Here is a 23,231-nt window from a genome sequence, read left to right as displayed (position 1 = left end):
ATGCATGCTTCTCTAAAAATTTACTTTCACTAGTAATATTTCTATGATATGACGTAGAAAGAAAAGTTATAGGAATTATTCCATTAGGTTTATCTTAAACAATATTTTTACATAATATTAATTTCTTATTTTATTTATCAATTGGTATAAGTAATAACAATAAAACTCCGACCTCTAGTCAGCATTATAATTTTATAGTACTTGTAGTGTTGTACCTTGTAATTCATGCAACACTTGTACTTTTATGGTCAAAATTTATAAACTTTGACCACGAATTCTCGCTATTATATAATTAAAAGATAGTCATGTTGAATCTTATTAAATTCATCTCAATTTGTAGTTTTTATTATCAAAATCTTCTTACACTCAATGTACTCTCTTAGAGTCGATGGTTATATTGATAATAAATTTTCATATTATAATTTACTAAGTAGAAAATAAAGAAATAGTGTGCGCTAGCTGAAAAGGGAGGGGATGCGCCTCGTGTATAGGCTCGCTGCTTTGAAAACCTGTGCCAGCCGGGAAAAAAAAAGTCTTGTTTTTTTCTAGTCAGCATTAGTAGTACAGGTCCATCCTGAAAGATCATTTCCTAAGCACAATCAACTCTTATAACTCGTTTTTTCCCACATCTTTCAAGTGTTTGATTTGATTTACTTAAAACTTCATTCACATTGATAAACGATCAGAGACATCACGCAGACCAACAACTATTTCACGTCCTACAAATTATACAAAATTCTTGGCTTTCAAACTTTCAACAGTGTCCCTAAGGCTTACTTCAAAAGGAGTATACTCGATACCCAAACTTTTAGCTTTAGATTTTGAAACTTGGTAACATATTTTTGGTAGAGGCCCAACATCCACGCACCTGAAAAATAAAATTCCAAATTATAGACATTTCATTTCATATGATGTAGGGTAATTAGAGGTGAAAGTTCGATGTACGGTTTGGATTACGGCTTAATCTAATTTGATCTGAACAAAATTTGGATTTCAAATTTCCCATATGAATCCTAACCGATTAGAGTTTGAATCTGATCCAATCCAATCCGATTTTTGATACTCTAGATTGGATCCGATTGGAAAATCCGATTTTTTTAAAACTCTAGTTTTTTGATAAAATAAATTAAGCATAACAGCAGTCTAATAAATTTAGAAAATGAGGAATTAAGTGTTGTTAGAGTTTTAGGGAAACTGTTGAAGTGATACGCCTATTGGGCTATGGACTAAGCTTTTCTTAAAAAAATCCAGTTTACTACTTAAGCACAATCTAGATACATAACACAATGTATATGGCTATTCAGTTATATTGGATTTTTGGATCCAATTACCCTCAATCCAATCCAATATGAAAATCCTATTTTTCAAAAATCTCAATCCGGATCCAATTAAAATAGTTCGATACTAATTTGGATTGAATTTTGAATTTTGGATTTTATCCGAATAACTTTCACCCTTAAGAGTAATTTCGTTAAATAATTGATTAATTATATATCGAGATAGAACTCACTTATTAGGAAGCTTGAAAGACGGATAAATCTGATGCAATATCTTCAAAACATCGGAAAAATGTAACACTCGTTCAGCTAAAATATATCGTCCAGCAGCTGAAGGGATCTCAAATGCTCGTATATGAGCTTCCACTACATCTTTAACATGTACCCATGGACAAACTAAGTCTGGATAAGATTCAGACCCTGTTAATGACAAAAAATTGACATTAAATTGAATTGCAAAACTATATAACATGTAAGTTGTAACCATGCATAATATTCAAATCATATTACTACTTATCGTCGTTCTCTTTACCAAAAAAAAAAATCTAAGAGTATATAGGTGTAAACATAAGATAAAATTAGATTTATAAAGTTCAAATCAGATAAGTTTAGATGAAGTAAACACAACTTTAGTCGCAAAAAGAATAGAACGTACACACCATTAATCAAGTTCAATATGGAAGCTACACTGTCATTAACAGTTGATTGCAACATCGGACCTATGACCATAGAAGGGTTGATTGACACCATGTCGATATCATTCTCTTTGGCAAATTTCCAAGCTGCTTCTTCAGCTAATACTTTTGAGAGAGCATAAGACATCTGTAAAAGTGTAACAATCTTTGAAAAACGGAGCTATCTCTATTATCCTACCTCCGTTTTCTATTATTTGCAACGATTAGATATTCTCACTCTTTCCTTTATGTCAAATAGTTGCACATGATAAAAAACGGAGGTAGTAAACCCTTTTATATCCTTAAGTAATAAAATGCAAATTCACCATCTTTTACCATTATACCCTCAATTAACAAAATATTTACATCATCCTTGATTTATTAGTTTTCAAAAAACAGAAGAAAAATATACAATGAACTTTATGAGCAATTTTTCGTATATATTATCAGGCAATTGACGTTTGTTTTCGCACGCATTGCATACATACAAGACTCGTAGTATATAGCATAAGTCCAATCAAGACATTAAAGGCATTTTCGTAATTCTGTCGAAATTCGATAACACCAAATCATTAGTGTGTTGAATATATGGAATTGCTTCCTTTTCTGAGCTTGAATCCCAACTAAATTACAAAATTTGACCTCGTTATTAGTACTAGAACAACCACATAAAGAGACAAATTCAACCCGATTTATATCATGTTGATGTTTTTTTCTTTAGCAGTAAAATAAAAAAGACTAAAATACACTCAAATTTTGTGAAGTTTGACACCAAATAATGTTAATAATTGAAAATTACTTTGTACTATCATAGTGATTGTATAAACCAGATTGAACATATATTATGATCAATTGCAATCAATTAACTAAAGCTTTAAATAAGAAATATCTATGATGAATGAAAATTTTAATTTTGTTGGAAACCCCTTTCTAATGACATACCATATTTGAGCCCTTACAGATTTCAGGATCAGAAAACCAAGTTTCATCAACCATCACATCAGGAGCCAAAGTTGTACCAGTAAATATAGATGTAGCAGTGGACGAAGTTAAAATCACCCGTCTTATAGTGGGAAACTTCTTACAAGACACAAGAACATTGAGTGTTCCTTTAACCGCAGGATCTAGTAAATCAACCTAAATCGTATAATAAGCAATATCAGCAAGATTACATAAAACGATCAATAAGTTAAAACATGAAATTGAAGGGACTTGCGCGCTCGCGCACACACAAAAAGCACGATATGAGTGTACGAGCACAGGGCAAGAACGATATACTTCCTCCGTTTCTTTTTACTCGCTACACTTCTCATCTCACGGATTCCTAAGCAATTTTTGGAGAAGAGAGAGGTAGAGAGTAAAAAGAAAAGGGACCCATATGGGAGGAGAGAGATAGAGAGAATTTATTGCCCAAAAAAGAAGTGTAGCAAGTAATGTGAAACTTCCCATAATGAAAAGCGTAGCGAGTAAAAAGAAACGGAGGAAGTATGAGTATATGACAATGTATTATTGTCCTGTGCATGCTAGGACGTACTATGAATGCAAAATGTGTCCTAGACATGATCAAATAACCAACATAAAATGTATCCGACCAAATGTGCATGGTACGGTACAAGTTATGCTTTAGAATGAAAGACAATTCCGAATCAAACGAACAAGGAAGCTATAAGTAACGCAACTATAAATCTAATTCGATCAAACACAATACTAATTAATATCCGATATCAAAGAAAAAATTATGGCGAAATTTGAACCTGAGGATCTTTGGCGTCGAAATTCACAGGAGAAGCTGTGTGAAAAACACCTTCACATCCAGCAACAGCAGCATCAAAGGAGCCTTCATCCATTAAATCTGCTTTATACAGATGAAGTCTTTCCTTTGCTCCCTTTAGTCCCAACAAATGCTCTGTTTTTCTAGAATCATCTGCAAATGTTCAAAATGTTCTTCAATATTATTCAATGAATTGGGTACAAAGAGCAATTCTTTAGATTGTAAATACCTTATTGTTTGATGAATTGGGTTAGAAGAGCAATTCCTTTAGATTTTATTGGTGTACTCAATCTTATCTATTATTAGTGTGCACAATCTTGTAAGTTGTCTTACGTATATACTTCATCCATTCTTTATTAATCGTTACACATAAGAGATACACGTTAAAGAATAAGAGAAAGACAGAAATACATAAAAAAATGACCCATGTAGACGACATATTACTAGAGGGTAGATGAGGGTGTGCAAGGAGCTCAACCACACAAGATGACAAGGGCCAAAATTATAAGGGCCTAATATACATTATTCAAACAAATTTACTTCATATTTTGAAGAACTCACACTCGTTTTCCACCCTCAAAAAAAATTCTTAACGATTAATTTTGAAAATTTCAACTTTTCATCTTTAATATTCTAATCTTCATTATTTTTTATAAATTTGGGAGCTTAATCTTCATATTAGAATAGGGCCCCAAAATCTTCAAGACGACCCTGCATAATACCAAGCATATTACCAAAAATGGATGTGCAGTGATTAGTATGAAACTTAAATAAGAGAAAAGTAGCGATTAATAAAGAACGGAGGAAGTATATACTCAAAAGTCGAACATTTAGTTAGAATTTAAAGAAAGATATAGGAAGGAAGACAGACATGGGTCACGAACAGTAGCATTAACAGTATAACCACGTTGAAGCAAGAAGTTGACGAGCCATGAAGCTATGTAACCAGATGCACCTGTTACACACACTTTCTTCCCATTTCTTTCTGCAGTTTTTTCCATCTTTCTTTCTCTATTTTCTGATGTGCAAATCTAAGTTTTTAAGAGAGGAGAAGAGAGAGAAGTATCAAATTGTAATGATAATCAACCATATCCACAAGATTGTGGTCCAAAACGGTGGCTACTTCTTTTTTTTGATAAATAACGGTGACTACTTCACTACAACACTGCAATTATAGAGACACGAAAGCGAAAGCCTATTGGGTGGTTTATGTTAGTGGATGACTAGCACTGAAAATCGTCTTTAAATTGGATGGTTAGTGCTTTGATGATCTCTATCTTTTAATTATTATATATGCCTGAGTGTATCATGAATATGATATATTAAAGGTTTTATTTTTGCTTATTTCTTTTAAAATAAGGAAGAGATCTAAATAAGCAAATGAGTAAAAAATAATCTTAGGCGTATTATGTAGATGGTGCACCCAAATGTATGATAAATGTGCGTGTCAATTTGTCTTTGCACAAGGCCTAATACAAAACCTATGATTTATGTGGTAGAGATTAAAATAGTTATTAGTGTTCATAGTTTCATACTCTAACCCATATTATAATGGTGGTTTAATAGTCTTATAAAATAATCATTTTAATCCCTGTCAAAAAAAAAAATTATTTTAATCTTAGAAGTATCCTATGGTATACTTCCTCCGTTTCATTTTAATTGTTACACTTTGATATTTTACACTAATAATAAATTTCACTTTAACCATCATTTGTAATTTATACGCGAATGAAAATATAGTCATGTGAAATCTTGTTAGATTTATCATAACCTGTATTTTATTAATATTTACTTTTTATGATTTTTTACAAATACAAAACTAAAAAAATATATATGCTCAAAATTTTGCGTGGAAAGTATAAGTGTGTAGATTAAAATGAAACGAAGGGAGTACAGTATAGTTATTACAATGATTATATAGTTTAATCTTACGCTATGGTATATAATTGAAAAAATATATTGATGATTACCATTGTTGGCATTAGAGTGAGACAAGTTCAAAGAACAATATCTGAAGTCTGAACTCGCACAAATTAATGTAGTACACAGGCAAAACTCACACTCAGAATTGAAGTTGAACCATTAACTACAAATATTACTCAAAGCCTCTTATTTAACTAGTTAATACTGATCTTCAAGTGAGACTCATAACTCAAAAGCTCACAAACCCCTTCTCCTTCAAGCTTTCACCAGTCTCCTTCAAGCTTGTTTTAAGAGGAATATAGTCGATGCCCAAACTTTGAGTTTTCTCTTTCGAGACCTGGTAGACTGGCACGAAAGGCTTGTCATCCGCACACCTGATAAAAATTGGAAGCCGGGAAGATTAGAACATAGAAACGGCTAGATTTCAACAAATAAAAGTAGGGCACCTAAAAGAAGCACATAATGAGGACAGAAACAACTTACTTTTCAGGGAGTGGGGCGTTAGGGTAGAGCTCTTTCAAAATCTTCGCAACATCTGCATAATGGGCAACGCTTTCAACTAAACAATACCTTCCTTTAGCTGAAGGGACCTCGAATGCCAAGATATGTGCCATGGCAACATCTTTAACATGGACCCAGCCTAAAGCGACATTACCATAACTTTCTGATCCTGCATAAATGGGAGAGAAAACAAAGCATAACAATCAGAATACATGTTATCTTTGGTGTAGTTTAAATAATTCAGCTGGCCTTGAATTGCTTCTCGCATGATGCATACCGTTTAACAATTTTGCTATTGCAGCTGCACTTGTGTTAAGTGTTGGCTGTAACAATGGTCCTATAACCATAGCTGGATTTATAGTCACCATGTCAATACCTTTCTCTTTCACAAAATTCCATGCAGCTTCTTCGGCCAATGTTTTAGAAAGAACATACCACATCTGTAAAGACTCGCAATATTCGTAAATTTGAAGATGAACACGTTGTTAAAATAACAAGAACATACTCTCGCAGGTTACTGTTTTCCGCCAATAATCACAAAAAGAAATTTCTGACATCCTATAGAAGCTAAGTCACATCTTCCAAGGTTATTTAAGCAAACTCTATCATAATTTCTCTGACTTGGATTCATATGAGATCACCAATTTATTTGGCCAAATATGAGATTAAAGAAAATAATCAGCTGCTGACAGATACTTCGACTATGAGAGTAATTATCATCAAACAATGAACAGATTGGAAGAGGTATGAATCAGATTCTGAACAATTACATCTCCGCATTAATGAACGGATCTTATCCTCTACCAAGAAGATAAAAGTAGATTTTATTAGTATTACTAAAGACATAGAACATCGGATAAAGATTTTAATTAGTTGATAAACAGATCAGATTATGCACAATACATCTCTGCATTAATAAACAGATCTTATCAGACCAAGCAAATGGATTTTTTTTGGTTTTGTACTGGCTAAGGAAACGAGCACTATCGGTATTACTCCCTCGGTCCACCCGTTTTTTATTCATTACTCGATTTAACTTTTCTGCAGTGACCATTAATATCTTTTACATTTAGTTTAAGAAAACATCTTGACATTTTGAAAATATACGCCATCATGAATCTAACAAGACACCAGAGTTTGTGAATTTACTCATGTTTTAGTTGTTTAGTTTTGGGAGAGAATCAGGCCTCTCGAATACTTTTATCTTAAAATTCTGCCTTTGCAATTTATCAGTCAAAAGTTTTATCTTCTTCTTTCAATCTCCATCTTTGAGTTTCCAAATCATCATCGTAACCTACTTCTACAGTAAACCCTTCTCGTCACTTGAAGCAGTGAAGAAAGTAAAGAACTAACTTGACTACATGTCCAAGTAATAACGCACCTGTGATTCCCTAGCAAGATTTGGATCCGTAAACCAACTTTCATCAACTACCACCTCAGGAGTTCGAGGTTTTCCATTGTATGCAACTGCTGCCATTGAAGATGTAAGAACCACTCTTTTGATTGATGGGACTTTTGCACAGGCACTGAGAACATTAAGAGTTCCCTTCACCGCAGGATCAAGCAGCTCAGCCTGATAAAGAAAACCAGTTAATAAAAAAATTTATTGGATATAAACCAAAGAAACACAAACATCACTGCTTAACATCATAAACATCTGAATAGAAGTTGATGCCAACATTGTTCCATTTTACCAAACTGGAATCAGACTGGAAGAGTTGGCTTGTACTAACTAGGTTACAATATAATAGAAACATTACAGATTCAGCATCGACAAAGCCAAAAGGTAGACAAGTACAGACATGGCTCACCACAGCAATGATACCCATACCATCTGGACAGCTAAACAAAAATACTAGTTGGACTCATCTTGTAGTTGCTAATTGTTATTTCATGTACCCCTCTCTACAACAATAACCACCCCATAAGCCACTATTTGCAGGGTTCAGGTATGTCCAATTCCAAATGAGAAGGCTTAAAAAGAACTAGTCTAAACAGGTACAATCCTTAGTATTTAGTAGAATACAAAACAGAAGAAACAGCGAAAATGCAAGGAAAACTTGAACCTGTGGGTCTTTAACATCATGATAAAAGGGGGAAGCAGTGTGGAAAACACCTTCACACCCCTCCACAGCGTCATCAAAAGAGCCCTCCGCCAAGAGGTTTGCAGGAACCAAGTGAAGACGATCCTCCGCTCCATCTAGAGAGCGCAAGTGCTCTACTTTCTTTGGATCATCTGCAACAATATACAACTTCTTCATAAAAGAGCTATACAAATTCAGTCATAGAAACCAACTAAAGTTTGTAATATCGAGTTAATATACATATAGAGAATGAAGAAGAGACTTGCATCTTTTATATCAAACAGTGAAGAAAACTCTAAACAAATCTGCAATACTTGTGAGTTGTGACCATGTAATATGCATATTATACCTCCATAAAACTAATGGCATTTCACTCCATTTGTTATTAATTAATATACAGATCATTAGACTCAATCTCTGAACCTCATTCTCCACCATCCAGCACCTCCCACCATAACTGATTCTATCTCAGACAAAGGTCAAGTACATCAAACATTTCATGGGCTACCTAGATGGTTTAAAATCCCTATGCATGTAGCAAAAGACTGGAGGAGAAACAGAAAGAAATATAGAACAAGTAATGCCAGGAGAAAGAATGACGAAGAGAACCACATCATCCAAGGTAAAACAGAGCACATTGACCTACGCTGTTAATGGCCACCACATGTATATTCACTTCCCAAAAGCGAACACTTTGCATACGACTTATGTCATTCAATACTTACATCCACGAACAATCAATGATTTGCAGACACTTCTATTTGCATTTCCTGCACATTGACACCATAAGTATTCACATACTATTTCCCAGTGCCACGAACCCAAACAATTACAAGTAAATAGGAATATACTTCTTTTTCCAAATCCTGTTAAGCTACTAGAGAGCTGATGAGATACTAATCATCCTACAAAATGAACGTCAACAAGGTTCACTAGAAGAGTCAGAAAAGAGAACAGAATCAACAAAAAGTTGTACAAAGGGATAATTTGAAGAAGGTGGAGGAAGGATAATAACAGTAAGGGGACGCAACTCAGTGGAAGCACATTTGGCCGTTTGAGAATGGCCATTGATAGACTGAAGGGCTACCGCCTTAGGGGGGCATACCGCGTGCGTAGGTGGAAGGAGGTTGGGAATGGTCATTGAGAGAGTGGAGGACTGATACACCTATCTCTGTCCACTCTTAGGGGTGCCTGCATAAATAGAGGTATACAAAGGTGCATTTTAGGAACACCATAACTAATAGAGGGTATTTGGAAAGAAAAAACAATGAGGGTGGACCTTTAGAGATGGATAATCCTTCCTCTAGGAGATTAATGGTGGTAAGTTGGTGACATTTTGGTAGCAACAGAAAGGAATCGTTGATGCTACATCAATCCACAGGAGCATGGACTGAGGATTATCAAAAAAAGGACTTTGAACTGAAGTCCTTCAAAAAAAATGTAGAAAAGGATGGAAAATCATAATTCCCACAAAGCCGATCCGTTTAAGTTAAGTTTCCAGGTTGCTCTTTGAAAACTTCAAACATCACATAAGATCAAGAGCACGTTTGGTTCATTATTTTTGGGCTCCAAGCTACATAATCAATTACCAATTCTCTTTTTCTTGTTTGCTCAAATTCTCATCAATCCATTACAATTACATTGGTAACAAACTCCCTCGATTTGTTACCTTTCCCTCCCCCTCAAATTACAAAAACCATTACTTTAGTGTAACAGTCACCATTCTCTTTCCATTCTATAACTTCAACCAAAACACCCAATAAAAGTAGTCATTTTTGTTACCATCCCTCCCCCCCTCTACTTGTGTCCATTCCCTTTCCATTCCATATCTTGAACCAAACGACCCCTGAAGATAATTGCGCAAGACACTAATCGATTGAATCGGACTAACCTCAAGTCAATCAAGTTCATGTCTATTTTCTATCAATAGTTTACTTCAAGGTTCAGTAAAAAATTAACATCTCTATACAAGCCAAAATGAGCATATAAAAACCACCTCTCAACTCTCAAAAACCCAAAAAAGTTAAAAATAATACTCTAATTACAGAAAAATTATCCATAAAGCAACTTACCCAAAATTACAGTGCACAATAATAACAAATTCTAGAGAATTTATTCACATTACGTAAAATTAACAAAAAAACATGGAACCTAGTCACAATCAAAAAACCCAAAATAGCAAAAACACGGATTTAACCCGCAATTCAGAGAGAATAATATAATATATACTTCACCTCAATCAAATCATTAACTATACATAGTAGACAAACAAACCAAAAATGTAAAAACAACAATATAACATACTTCCTCTATATGCATCTAAATAAGTGAAATATTTCTCGTAAAAAACTCGAATATATAAAAGAGAAAAGCGTTTCACTTATATATAATACGGAGAAAGAAACATACTGGGATCACGAACGGTAGCTTTAACAGTGTAACCGCGCTGAAGAAGGAGTTTGACGAGCCATGAAGCGATGTAACCTGATGCTCCGGTAACACACACTGTCTTCCCTGTTCCCATCATTTTCTCTCTCCTCACACTTGGGATTTGCTGCTTCTTGTTAAGTTGTTTCACCTTTCTGATTATCTGATTGTATTAAATAATGGTGTTGGATTGTTGGTCAAATGGGCCGCTTTTAATTGTCAAAAAGCACAAAGAAGAAAGAACAGTACATCATTGGTGACGTAATGAGTTTGTGTTATACCAAAGATGTCTTGGCCGAATGGTCAAGAGTGAGATGTTATGAAAGATAGGCCACAGCTCACAGGTTTTCTCTCCTTCGGTTCTTTTTTTGGTCGTAATTTAATTTCAGTTAAGCAAAAATAAGTTAAAAGAACAAGGTCTTCGTGCACCAGATTTTTATGTTACTTCTATAGATGGGGAATTGGGGATGTGTGTGGATAAACAAAGTTAAAGAAGAATTTTTTTTTTTTGAGGGGAAGTTAAAGAAGAATAAAACTCCATTAGCATTTAGTTAATAAGACTAGTAATCTGGTAATTGCCAAAAACAGCAGGGTTTAATGGGCCAGGCACTTGAGAGTAAGCGGGAAGTGTAAGGGAAATCACTGCCCTCAAAGTGCCTCCAGTGGGGGATTGAATTCACAACCTCAAGATTAGAAGGGTGCTCTCCTTACACTAGACCAAGTACTATTTGGTCCGCCAAATACGTTATATGGTAATCACTAATCATCAATGACGTAAATAAGGTGTATATTGACTTTTCTATGATAGGGCTATGTGTGACTAATGACATGGATTTACAAAGCTTACAGAAAGAAAGAGAAAAGTGGCACTACAACTGAAAAAATCTAGCTAATATGTTGTACACTTGACTAGTGCTTGCAATTTATGTCAGTGGATCGTGTTCGTGTTTGATTTCGTGTCAATTTCGGATTGGCTCCCAAATGTATCAAAAATGTTATGAAAAGTGGAATAGTTCCATATTATAATAAATATAATTCATCGGGTTAACTTCGTGTCATTCGTGTTCGTGTTTTTCTCATTATTTTCAGGTCGAGTTCGTGTCGTGTTATCATGTCGTGTCAGGGATTGTCAGCCCTACACTTGGCTTACATACGTTCACAAATTACACGAGGGGCATGTGAGCCTCAAACATGGCGCATATAATGCATTAGCTACCTTGGTCATGATCAGGCGTAGGGTTGCTTACTGTTCAAGCCGAGCCCGAACTATGGTCTGCTCGACTTGTGTTCGTTTAAGATTACTCGAGTTGAAATTTGACTAAATTTAAATGAACTGGGTCATAACTGTTCACGAACAAACTTGACTCTTTATCAGTTATCACCCCTGGTTTTTACATATTTTCTTTATCTTTTTCTTCTTTAATATTTGAGATTTATAGATTTTCTTTTAGACAATAAAACTATTAGCGTATAATTGTGTAATATCTAGGTTGATATATTTTGCAGGCCCGGCTAATAACATGTACAACCGGTGCATCAGAACAGGGCCTCCAATACAATGGGGCCCCAAAAACTGAAAACTTATGTATACAATTTGCTGCGATATACATGGAGATAATTGAATATAGTGTGGTGGTTTAGCATATTGGTATTAGTAGTTTTGTTAAACTAAAAGAGTACAGGAGTTCGAATCTAGTATTGCCCAAATCTTTTTTTTTCTTTTCCAGAGTCAATGCTGCTATATTTATGACACTGTGGGTTTCACCTTTTTCCTAGTAAGTACAGTTGAACTAATTTGGCAAAAATCAATAAAACTCTTTACAATTTATTGCATTAAATATCTAACATTACCTAGTAAATAGCAATTAACATTAATGTGGATGCCATCTAGTTTTGATAGTAAACTTTTGTGGGAGTCGTATCCAATTACAAGTGCATCTGGTCTTAGTCGGTCTCTGACTCCAAAAGAAATTATACTTTGATAGTGATACTACTCCCTCCGTCCCATAATATAGTGCTTGCATTCCTCTTTGGGTGTCCCAAAATGTTGTGCCTATTTCTTTTTTATCAATTAATTTGGACTAAATTATCCTTCATTTCTACATAAAACTTTCCAAAACCCCTACTTTCTTTTAAAATATGTGCCCTTATTTATTGTTTTACACCATTCCAAGGTATATTTATTGCTCTTTCATTTTATTTTAAAGGAAAAAGAAACAAAAACTAGTTCCAAGACAAAAACACCCAATAAACATTTACTTACATATATATTTTTGTGAATTCCTAAAACTCTTTCCATTTTCCTTAATTCTTGTGAAAAATGAGAAGTGAGCACTATATTATGGGACGGAGGGAGTAATATATTTATAAATAAAAAAAGATAGAAGAAGGAGCTTCTCCACGTCATCTGATTCAATGATGAGATAACGTTTCAGGCTTAGTAAAATGCATTCAAAAAATTACTTCCTCCGTTTCTTTTTACTTGCAACGGTTTGACTTTTACACTATTCACTAACTCTACTTAGTTTACGTTTGGTGATTTATAGTTAAGGAAAAACATATTCATGTGGGATCTTGTTAGATTTGTCTGAATGTATATTTTCCGAATATATACTTTTTATAATTTTTATTTATCGATAATTAAACTTATTGATGGTTGAAATTATGCATTGGCAAACGTGAAAGTCAAACTGTTGCAAGTAAAAAGAAACAGAGGAAGTAATAAGTAATTAATTATGAATGAAAAAAACAACCATCAGGAGAAAATAGTATTACAAATTAAGGGCCCCATTTTATATTAGTTGCACAGGGCCTCCATAATGATTGAGACGGCTCTGATATTTTGTATATATGTAAATATATTATTTTTCTATATAAATGTATAATCGAGCCGGTTCACGAGTTTTCAAGCCGAGATTTGCCTAGCTCGACTACGCTCGTTAAAGTCTTGAGCCGAGTCCAAAGCTGAGCTGAACCACCATGAGCCAAGCTTTGACCGAGCCTATCCCAAACTGTTCGCGAATAGGCCATGCTTATTATCACTCCTAGTCAGGTGTACCCAACCCAAAGTGTGTATATCAGATATTAGTCATATTACCGGCAAAGAAGGAAGAAAATTTGGAGCAGAGGACCTTTGGCATATGCAAACCTGAAATTTTTTCTTTACCAACAATTATACTCAATCATACAATTACAGAAATCACCAACTCATAGAAAGAAGAAAGAAATTACTCTCAAGTACAACATAGGAACTAGAACTGGCCATCAAAAAGAGGGCTGGAACTGACCAACAGTCCAACACATACCACCATGAAATTCATCTATGAGTATCATGCATGAATAACAGCATAACTTGACGCATTCAATTGAGCTCGAACAAATTTGATCTTCAAGCGACACTCAAAAGCGAATAAACCTCTTTTCCTTTAGGCATTCAACTGTCTCCTTGAGACTTGTTTCAAGAGGTATAAAATCGATGCCCAAACTTCTAGCTTTGTTCTTCGAAACCTTGTATGATGGCTTCAAAGGATTATCATCAGCACACCTGCAAGAAGTTTGTAGGCTCAGATAATCACCTGACAAACACACAGCTAATAACCAAAAGTGTATATCTATCATGACGAACAAGTACTTATAGCTTACTTCTCTGGGAGCGCGGCATTAGGATAAAGCTCTCTTAATATCTTCACAATCTCTGAAAAGGGGGTGACAGTTTCAACTAGACAATACCTTCCGTTAGCTGAAGGAACCTCAAGTGCTAGGATATGTGCAGTGGCAACATCTTTGACATGGATCCAACCAAAAGTTAGATTTGGATAAGTTTCTGACCCTGCACATTTCGAAGAAGAACATCATCGATTCTCAAAATTGTTAAATGATCTTCGTTATAGATTGAGATGATTTGATGAAAGGAGTCTGAGATATGATCCATACCATTCAATAAGTTTGCTATTGAAGCTGCGCTAGTGTTGAGCGTTGGCTGTAACAATGGTCCAATAACCATTGCTGGATTTATTGTCACCATGTCAATACCATTCTCCTTCGCAAACTTCCAAGCAGCCTCCTCGGCCAAAGTTTTGGATAGAACATACCACATCTATGTAGTTCATAAGATAATGTAAATTTCTAGAGGCCAAATGTAGGAATAGCAATAATCAGAGCATACTGCCACGCGATAACTCTTATTCTTGGCATTGTTATTTGTAAGTCGGATCTCATCTGCCTAATGTCCGGTAAAGACAGTAACATATACGTCATCTAACTTAGCTTCTAATACACCAAGAAGTTAAGTAGTATGCATGTAAAACTTAAACTTAATAACAGATGTAGCACCATTAAACGAGTTTGCTACAGCAAAAGACATGGCAAACAACTGCTATAAGTTGCTTCTCTTATAGTAGTTCATTTTACCATTTCACTTGAAACGGTGAATAAAGTGAGCAGAAAAAAGTTGAACGATAAATCACACACCTTGGAGTTCCTACAGAAATCTGGATCAGAAAACCAACTTTCATCAACCAGCACCTCAAGATTAAGAGATTTACCATTGCGTACAACTGCTGTGATTGAAGATGTCAGAACCACTCTTTTTATAGATGAAAATTTTGCACATGAGTTGAGAACGTTAAGTGTTCCCTTGACAGCAGGATCAAGCAACTCGGCCTGATATCACGAAAAGAAATCAAAACTTTAAGGAAGACTGAAAAGAATGAGGGTAGTTTTCTGCAGCTATTAACCACAGAAACACAGATACCATAAACAAGTACTTTACGAAACATAGCAATTAGCGCCCTATCTTCTGCTAACACTATTTCATGAATTTACTGGTATACAACATCAAAGATCCAACCCTTACTGATGAGGTTAAAATAAACAGCCTTGTCAATAGCAAGTCTAAAAAGATCATTAGAGTCAACCATTGCTTAGATTCTACACTCAGGAGCATGAAGCGCATCTTGCTGGTACATGTTTTTGTTGAACCTGGCTGTATATTTTATCGTCACAAATGTATGTCTTTTCATTATACATGTATGTTGAAATGAAGGAAACATAAAGGCATCACAGAAAACATACAAGTGCAACAGAAAGAACATTTAAGTACATTGATTAAACGAAATGAACTGATAAAAACCCGGAGCATGATACAGATTACGATCCTGAATCAAGGATCTAAATTTGTGACAAATCATAATAGAGTTTCTAAAGATAGCAGTTTGACACATATGGTTTACAGAGACATGAGAATTAAGGAAAACTTGAACCTGTGGATCTTTTACATCATGATAAAAGGGGGATGCTGTGTGGAAAACCCCTGCACACCCTTCCACAGCAGCGTCAAAAGAACCTTCCTCCAACAAATTTGCGTGCAACAAGTGAAGCCGCTCTGTAGCTCCATCTAGACAACGCAAGTGCTCTACTTTCTTTGGATCATCTGCAGTCATACACAACTGTAAAAAAAGTATATCTTCTCCGAAGTTCTATACATACAAAGAGTGTATATACTTCCAAAGGAGAAGGGAAAAGAAAGGCTGTGTTTTGCTCATATCGAAACAACAGTCTCACTGAATTACTAGTACTAGTGATTAGTGAACATGGTATGTGCAACTTATTTACCATAAGATCAATCAGAATTCAGAATGCATCCTATAATACTATAATTTTCTTATGAGTGCTTGACCATAAATTGTCAAGAAACTCAAATAAAGGCCTCACTTATTAGTTGATGACAACCTTAACTATGATTTATGGAGTAGTAACTAATTAATATAAGCCAAAAGAAAAACCTTTTAAATCTCAAAAACCCTTGCATTTTTAGCTTGGTAGAGTATGCAGAAATTGTCCAAACTCTGGTTCAATGAGAGACACTAGCTAATAGCCTACCAAAACCTATATGGTACACCCGGCCAGGGTACTGTAGCATCGTACACCCAAAGCTATGTTTTTGCTCATTGCTCATTTTAAGATCATCTGGAGATCTACGAACGAGCAATGAGCAAAGGAATATCTTGAATGCACGGTACACCCAGGCATATGCTATTGCATTCATTAGACAAAGTTACTCCATATTCCATAATGCACATATAAAAATTATTTGTTAGAATCTAGAGCTGATCATTTTGGCCCGCCCCGATTTTGGATCAGGCTTTGGGTAGAATTTTTCGGCCCGCGGTCAGGCGCGACTCGGCCCGGCCCATTTTTTTTTAGCTTTGGGCGAGCTAAAAACAACTTTCTAGTCTATTTTTTGGCCCGGCTCGTTTTTTGCCTGAAAAGTCCGCTAATTTTGGCCCGAAATAGCGGGATTTGGGCACAAAAAATCGACCCGAATTTTGGCTCGGCTCGACCAATGGGTAAATTTTTTTGCCGCGACCCGGCTCATGATCACCGCTATTAGAATCTATTATAAGTGGTATTAAACTTAGAATAAACCTTATTCGAACTTATTGGAACTTATTACTCAAAACTGAAATCATCAACTTTAAAAAAGAATAGGAGAGAGAAACAAACTGAGATCACGAACGGTGGCTTTGACAATATAACCACGTTGAAGAAGAAGCTTCACAAGCCATGAAGCTATGTAACCTGATGCCCCTGTCACACACACTACCTTTCTCTCCTCTTCTTTGCTCATTTTCTTATTTCTCCTTCTTTCATTTCTTCCATTTTTGACATTCTGTTGTATAAATATTTTAATTCACATAACAAATGATATAATTGCAGATAAATTAATTTATTTGACGTGCCATGTTCAAGCGAGTACTATGAGTTGTAGTGATGTGAATTGTAATGTCCTACTCCAACTAGCCAGGGGACCAGTTGCTTTCAATTTTTTTATGATGATCTAAATTCTTTTGAAAATTTATCGTATTACTTACCTACTCTATCTATTATCAATTGATTTTAGGATGATGTCTTCTTCAACGCGAACATGGGTGACATACTGACAGCGTGACAAGGTGAGCTTTAATTGTTCTTCTTATGGATCAAATAATTAATCAAATAGAAATATATAATGAATTCGATGGAGGATGAAAGGATACAAAATCTTACACAAAGTCGGACATACAATAACTTATTATTGTAGGAGTGCGTAATTTTTGTGAGAGAAATTGATAGAATTATGGTATTACACTTAGTTTGATAGATATCAACAGACCTTCATCAAGATCAAGTGATCAATAGATCTTATAGCTTCATACATTGATACATTTCCTACGAAATTCGACTTTTTACACACAACTAAGTAATCAGAAGTACAATTTCACATGAATTGCAACATAAAATTAAACGAACATACATTATTACTTTGATCATCCGATTAACAGCACACGTAAATCTTCAAAAGAAACTCACATGCTGATAAAACCCTTTTCTTTCAAGCTTTCAACTGTCTCCTGCAGACTTGTTCTAAAAGGAATATAGTCAATTCCCAGACTTTGAGATTTCTCCTTGGATACCTGGTATGACGCTTTTAAAAGATTGTTATCGATGGCGCACCTGAAAATATTTGGAACGTCAGAAAATGACCGAAAGATGAACTCACTGTTGAATCAATATCGAAGAAAAAACAACTTACTTTTCTGGGAGTGAAGCATTAGGGTAAAGCTCTTTCAATATCTTCACAATCTCTGCATAAGAGGTGACAGTTTCAACTAAACAATACCTTCCTTCAGCTGAAGGAACCTCAAATGACAGGATATGTGCTGTGGCAACATCTTTAACATGAACCCAAGCGAAAGTCATATTTGGATAGGTTTCTGAACCTGCACAAATTGAGGAAAGACAAAGCATAGCGAATTAGTAAAACGTCTTCCTATCGATAGTCTAAATGGTTCAGTTGGCCTAGCAAAGAACGACAGCGGTTCTTTGTAGTGTAGGTGGCTAGGGAACCGAGTCACCTGGCTCAGGTCCCGCCTTGACCTGGGTACAAACTGGTCCATCTAGTGGCTGGGTCATGTGTCAAGTTTCTAACTAACCAATCTAGTATGACAGGGCACACCCAGGGGCCAGGACTAAGACCCAGATATGTTCTTCAATTCTCAACATACAAAAAAAGTAAGTTAAGTTCAGCAAAATAAGATAAGTTGAGCAAATTTAAGTACAGTAGGGCAAGAATAAGTTGATCAGAACAGACGCTCTAGTCTGGTTAACCAGTCCAACTAGAATTGGCACGTGACCCACTATAGCTAAGGATGCAGTCTAGTATCAATTCACCCAATTCCTTCCATCCCTCAGCCCATCTCTTGACCCAGCCCACCTACCCAGTGGCTGACTTTAGTGTCAAATGATCCTCATTGGAACAAGTCTTGGAGCATACAACTCGAAAGTATCTAATGGAAGGAGACGAAGGAGTCTCATATGCGAGGCATACCACTGAATAAGCTGGCTATGGTAGCTGCACTTGTGTTGAGTGTTGGCTGCAACAATGGTCCAATAACCATTCCAGGATTTATTGTCACCAAGTCAATACCCTTCTCTTTTGCCAACTTCCAGGCAGCTTCCTCAGCCAAAGTTTTGGAGAGAACATACCACATCTGTACAGATTTGTAAATACAATGTAAAATTTGTCGAAGACAGAAAATTTGAGATAACAGAGCACACAGTATGATGCTGACTCTGATTAAAGACAATTATCTCTGTATCAACATAAATATTATTATTTCTGTAATCTCATTTTCTATGTTCCTGAGAGCAGTGAAGCTTGCGTAAAGGTCAATCTTGAGTTTTGACTATAGGTTGAACCAACTAACCAAGTCACCCACCTTAAATTTCCTACAAAACTCGGGATCAGAAAACCAACTTTCATCAACCACCACTTCAGGACTTAGAGGCCTGCCATTGCATACGACTGCAGCCGTTGAAGATGTCAGAACCACTCTCTTTATAGATGGAACTTTTGCACAGGAGTTGAGAACATTAAGTGTTCCCTTCAATGCAGGAACAAGCAATTCTGCCTGATAAGAGGAATAAGGGAAATAATTCAGTTATTAGATGAAATCTGCAGAAAATGAATGAAAAACATCATGCCATTACGAGACATATACGACATACACTACATGTGCCACTTCCTAGCTCCGTCCATCTAGTAAAGCAAGCAAAAGGAAGCAAGAGCTCTATATAAAGTTGCAATCTGCCAGTTATCAAACTTATCATGGTTGGTACATCATTGCTTCCCCTCAGCCAATAACTATTAGCACCAGGGGCGGCTTTTAGCATGTTCAACATGTTCCATGGAACAGGGCCCCTTAATTGTGAGGGCCCCAAAATAGAGAAAGTTCAAGTAATAAAAAGAAAAAGTTTATCTACTTATTTGGACTACTTTTTTTCATAATATGATTATGTGAAGTATAAATGAGCTATGACATTATTGAATTCTTCAAATACAAGATCGCACAGGGCCTCATTATAGTTCGAGACGGGCCTGATTAGCACTACAGATCAGCATTGACAGAGTTTGCATAGGGTCGCATAGGTAGGAAAAGGGCTAAATGGAGAACGCAATTTTTCAGAGAACAGAGAGGAGTCCGTGTGGTGCTTACACCAAGTGGATTTACCAATATAACCAATCTAGGTCTGCAGAAAGCTCTAGTTGTTAACAAGTAGCATAGTTCTAAATAGAATATTATGTGAAAATTGAAAAGCTAATCGGTTTAGACGCATGTATATAACAAGAAAAATGCAAGAAAAGGAAAACCCATAACGCAAAATTTCAAACCTCTGGGTCTTTAGTATCATTAAAGAAGGGTGACGCCGTGTGAAAAACACCTTCACACCCTTCAACAGCAGCATCAAAAGAACCCTCCTCCAGCAGATTTGCAGGTAACAAGTGGAGTCGCTCCTTAGCTCCATCTAGAGAGCGCAAGTGATCTACTTTCTTTGGATCATCTGCAGTGATATATAAGTTCTTCAGAAACGAGCTAATGCAGCCATAAAAGTTCCGATTGAAAAAATAAAGTAATGCTATCAATTTGTATGTTCTGGTTTACATATAACATCAACTCAGCTAATAGAGTATATAGTACTTGTAACATGGCATATGCATCCTAAATCGATCTGTCATAATAGCCAAATCACTCAATACTTTCTCAAGAGCAACCATACTATATTCGATCTCAAGCACTTCCCTCCACCACCTAATCTGAACTCACAAAACTGTTAGCAACTTCAAATGATATAAAAGCTATTCTGAATATCTTATAAGCCTCAATATGAATGGAATCATATATATCATCATTCAACCAAGTAAAAGAATAGGACATTGGCCTAAAATGCTACACTCTAACTATATTCATGCCATTCCAATATATCACAAGTATATATTCACTTCCTCAAGGTTACATATATCATGACCTCCCTTATCTTAGTCTTTTCCATTCCATCCTCATTATGTATTCTAATTTCTTACATATTCCCATAGCACTTTTTGAGATAAGTGCGGATTTGCCTCACATGAACTTCGCCTCACATCAAGGTTGACCTAGTGGTTGTAATGTCCTCCTTTCACCTCTGTGACAGGGTTTCATTCTTACTCCTTGCAAGAAGGATCCCCAATTCCCCCTCCTTGCAAGGGAATTTTTCTTACCTCTAAAAAAAAACTTGATAGTACAACTAATTTCATTAAAATTGGTTTCGGAATGGAATCTCAATTAGACCTATATGCATTAATCAGCCCATTAGGATATTAACATGCTATCTTATTCCCTCTCACTAGTGTCCAATGTTGGGCTTTATATTAGCTCACATGAATTATATGAATAAGCTTCACTCTTCAGGTTGAAGCTAGTGAGTCGATGATGAAATTTGATTACCTTTATGGTGCAAAATACTTGGCCTCAAGGCCATGAAATTGTGCCAACTTTTTTCATAGTTACAACGAATAATTGGATAAGCTTTAGAGTGGACGTCAACTAACTTAGCTAAAATCTCAAAAGGGTGGTACACGCTCAAGAATCATTTGATGTTTTCTTCACTTGATATTAAGTAGTGTTTTTGTTCAATATTCTTAAGATCTGGCCTGGTCTAGTCTGAATCTTTCTAATATCGCGTCGCCTACTAGTCTCATCATTAAGTTTCCAAAATGAATGAAACATCACGTGGCCTTACATCAGTCAAATGTGCTCACTTGATTTAGCCATTTTGGTACTACTAGCAAACTTCAACAACACCCACAACTAAAGACAACTTAGAAATACACAAACATATACTTCAGGTGCATAGAAATTTTGATTCTTTCATGAAATTCCACAAAGCAACGCGTTGACCTAACGACTAACAACAAAAGATGGCAAAAAAAATTGAACACATTGATACTCTATATTAGGAATATATTATAAATTTGCCCAACTACCAAACACTACCCAAAATTATTCTCTTGGAAAGTGAACCCAGAAAAAAAGAAGCAAAATGTCACACCAACTATTTTCTAAGCTATGTGGATCAGTGGATGTGATCTATTTTAGTGGGTAAAGTCTTTCAAGGTAGTACCCAACAAAATTTTGAAAATCGAATCTCGTCTACACTATTCCGCTTATTTGCTCTTTAACCCAAAATTATTTTCTAGCCTATTTCTGCTTTAGGAAATTTCAATTTAGTTGTGACGCTTTCATTTTGGTAATAACTTCTCCATATCGCTCTCCTATCACATGAGACCCTTTTTATTTTCTTTCTCTATCTCTCTCCTCTCCAAAAATTGCCTAAAAGTCCGTGATTTTAAAAGTATCCCAACTAAATTGAAACGGAAAAAGTAGTTATATTTTTCTTGGGTGCTAAGTGGTGACCACCACAAGTCCTGAGATCGGATCTCGACTACATCATTATTGTGGTTATTCGCTCTCTAACACCAAAACTATTCTCTAGATATATATGATGAAATCAAAAATAATAAAACAACAATAATTGGAAAAAAAAGTCAAATTAGTGAATGACACAAAATAAAAAGAGGAGAGAGAAAAACAAACTGGGATCACGAACGGTGGCTTTAACAGTGTAACCTCGTTGAAGAAGAAGCTTGACTAGCCATGATGCAATGTAACCAGATGCTCCGGTCACACAAACAACCTTCCCTTCACCACTCATTTTCTCTCTCTTACTACAGTGAGAATTTTCCAACAACTGGGTGCTTTACTCAATTACTCAACCTCCTTAAATAGTTAAACTAATGAATTTATTATGATCAAATACAAAGTGTCGTAATTAACGTGATTAAAATATATAGTATGATAGTGACCTCACTAATAATGCTGGGGATAAGGATTGAACTCCTGACCTCAAGGATTAGAAGAGAGTGCTCTACCACATGAGCTAGCTCATCATCCTTAAAGCACATGATAATGACTGACTTATGCAGTGCCTGAGAACTGAATTGTGAGAAATTAAACTGAACAGTAAGAAAGTCAATACAAAAGAGTAACTGAATTGAACTTAAAATAAGTCTAATAGAAACGAGCCTCAAGTCTAAAGTGTCTAACTTGTCAACTCGATTGGGTTGACTTATAAAAAATTTCGGTCTAATGCTCTCTCTGTCACAGAATATATTACTCACTTCTTATTTTTCACTGGGAATTAAAGAAAATGGAAG

The 23,231-nt window shown here is 35.5% G+C and overlaps 2 protein-coding genes across 3 annotated transcripts; both read right to left on the bottom strand.

Moving 5' to 3' along the window:
• Positions 1 to 585: 585 nt before the first annotated feature.
• LOC104890017 (phenylacetaldehyde reductase) lies at positions 586 to 10,850 on the bottom strand. 2 transcript variants are annotated; one of them, XM_010675373.4, is made up of 13 exons: positions 10,640 to 10,850; positions 8,956 to 9,000; positions 8,213 to 8,382; positions 7,528 to 7,719; positions 6,424 to 6,586; positions 6,129 to 6,315; positions 5,891 to 6,019; positions 4,594 to 4,703; positions 3,706 to 3,875; positions 2,894 to 3,088; positions 1,937 to 2,099; positions 1,511 to 1,697; positions 586 to 868 (listed from the first exon to the last, which is right to left on the bottom strand). In XM_010675373.4, the coding sequence occupies exons 1-13, from the start codon at positions 10,755 to 10,757 to the stop codon at positions 727 to 729; spliced, it is 1,971 nt and encodes a 656-aa protein (XP_010673675.2). In that variant the 5' UTR covers positions 10,758 to 10,850; the 3' UTR covers positions 586 to 726. The 2 variants fall into 2 exon arrangements, with proteins under 2 accessions (XP_010673675.2, XP_010673676.1); XM_010675374.4 differs by lacking the exons at positions 586 to 868; positions 1,511 to 1,697; positions 1,937 to 2,099; ... (2 more) ...; positions 4,594 to 4,703; positions 8,956 to 9,000 and having other exon boundaries at positions 5,664 to 6,019; positions 10,640 to 10,839.
• A 2,946-nt stretch (positions 10,851 to 13,796) lies between these two features.
• On the bottom strand, positions 13,797 to 22,803 carry LOC104890015 (uncharacterized). The gene is made up of 13 exons (XM_057394179.1): positions 22,612 to 22,803; positions 20,370 to 20,539; positions 19,417 to 19,608; positions 19,026 to 19,188; positions 18,231 to 18,417; positions 18,006 to 18,151; positions 17,811 to 17,893; positions 17,162 to 17,348; positions 15,919 to 16,088; positions 15,128 to 15,319; positions 14,591 to 14,753; positions 14,300 to 14,486; positions 13,797 to 14,201 (listed from the first exon to the last, which is right to left on the bottom strand). Exons 1-13 carry the CDS (start codon positions 22,727 to 22,729, stop codon positions 14,057 to 14,059), a joined length of 2,103 nt encoding a protein of 700 aa, XP_057250162.1. The 5' UTR covers positions 22,730 to 22,803; the 3' UTR covers positions 13,797 to 14,056.
• Between the last annotated feature and the right edge of the window lie 428 nt (positions 22,804 to 23,231).

This window comes from Beta vulgaris, chromosome 4 (genome assembly GCF_026745355.1).
Source record: "Beta vulgaris subsp. vulgaris cultivar EL10 chromosome 4, EL10.2, whole genome shotgun sequence".
Lineage (NCBI taxonomy): Eukaryota > Viridiplantae > Streptophyta > Magnoliopsida > Caryophyllales > Amaranthaceae > Beta > Beta vulgaris.
The sequence above is the reverse complement of the archived record's forward strand: the minus strand, read 5'-3'. Positions and strand labels throughout refer to the sequence as shown.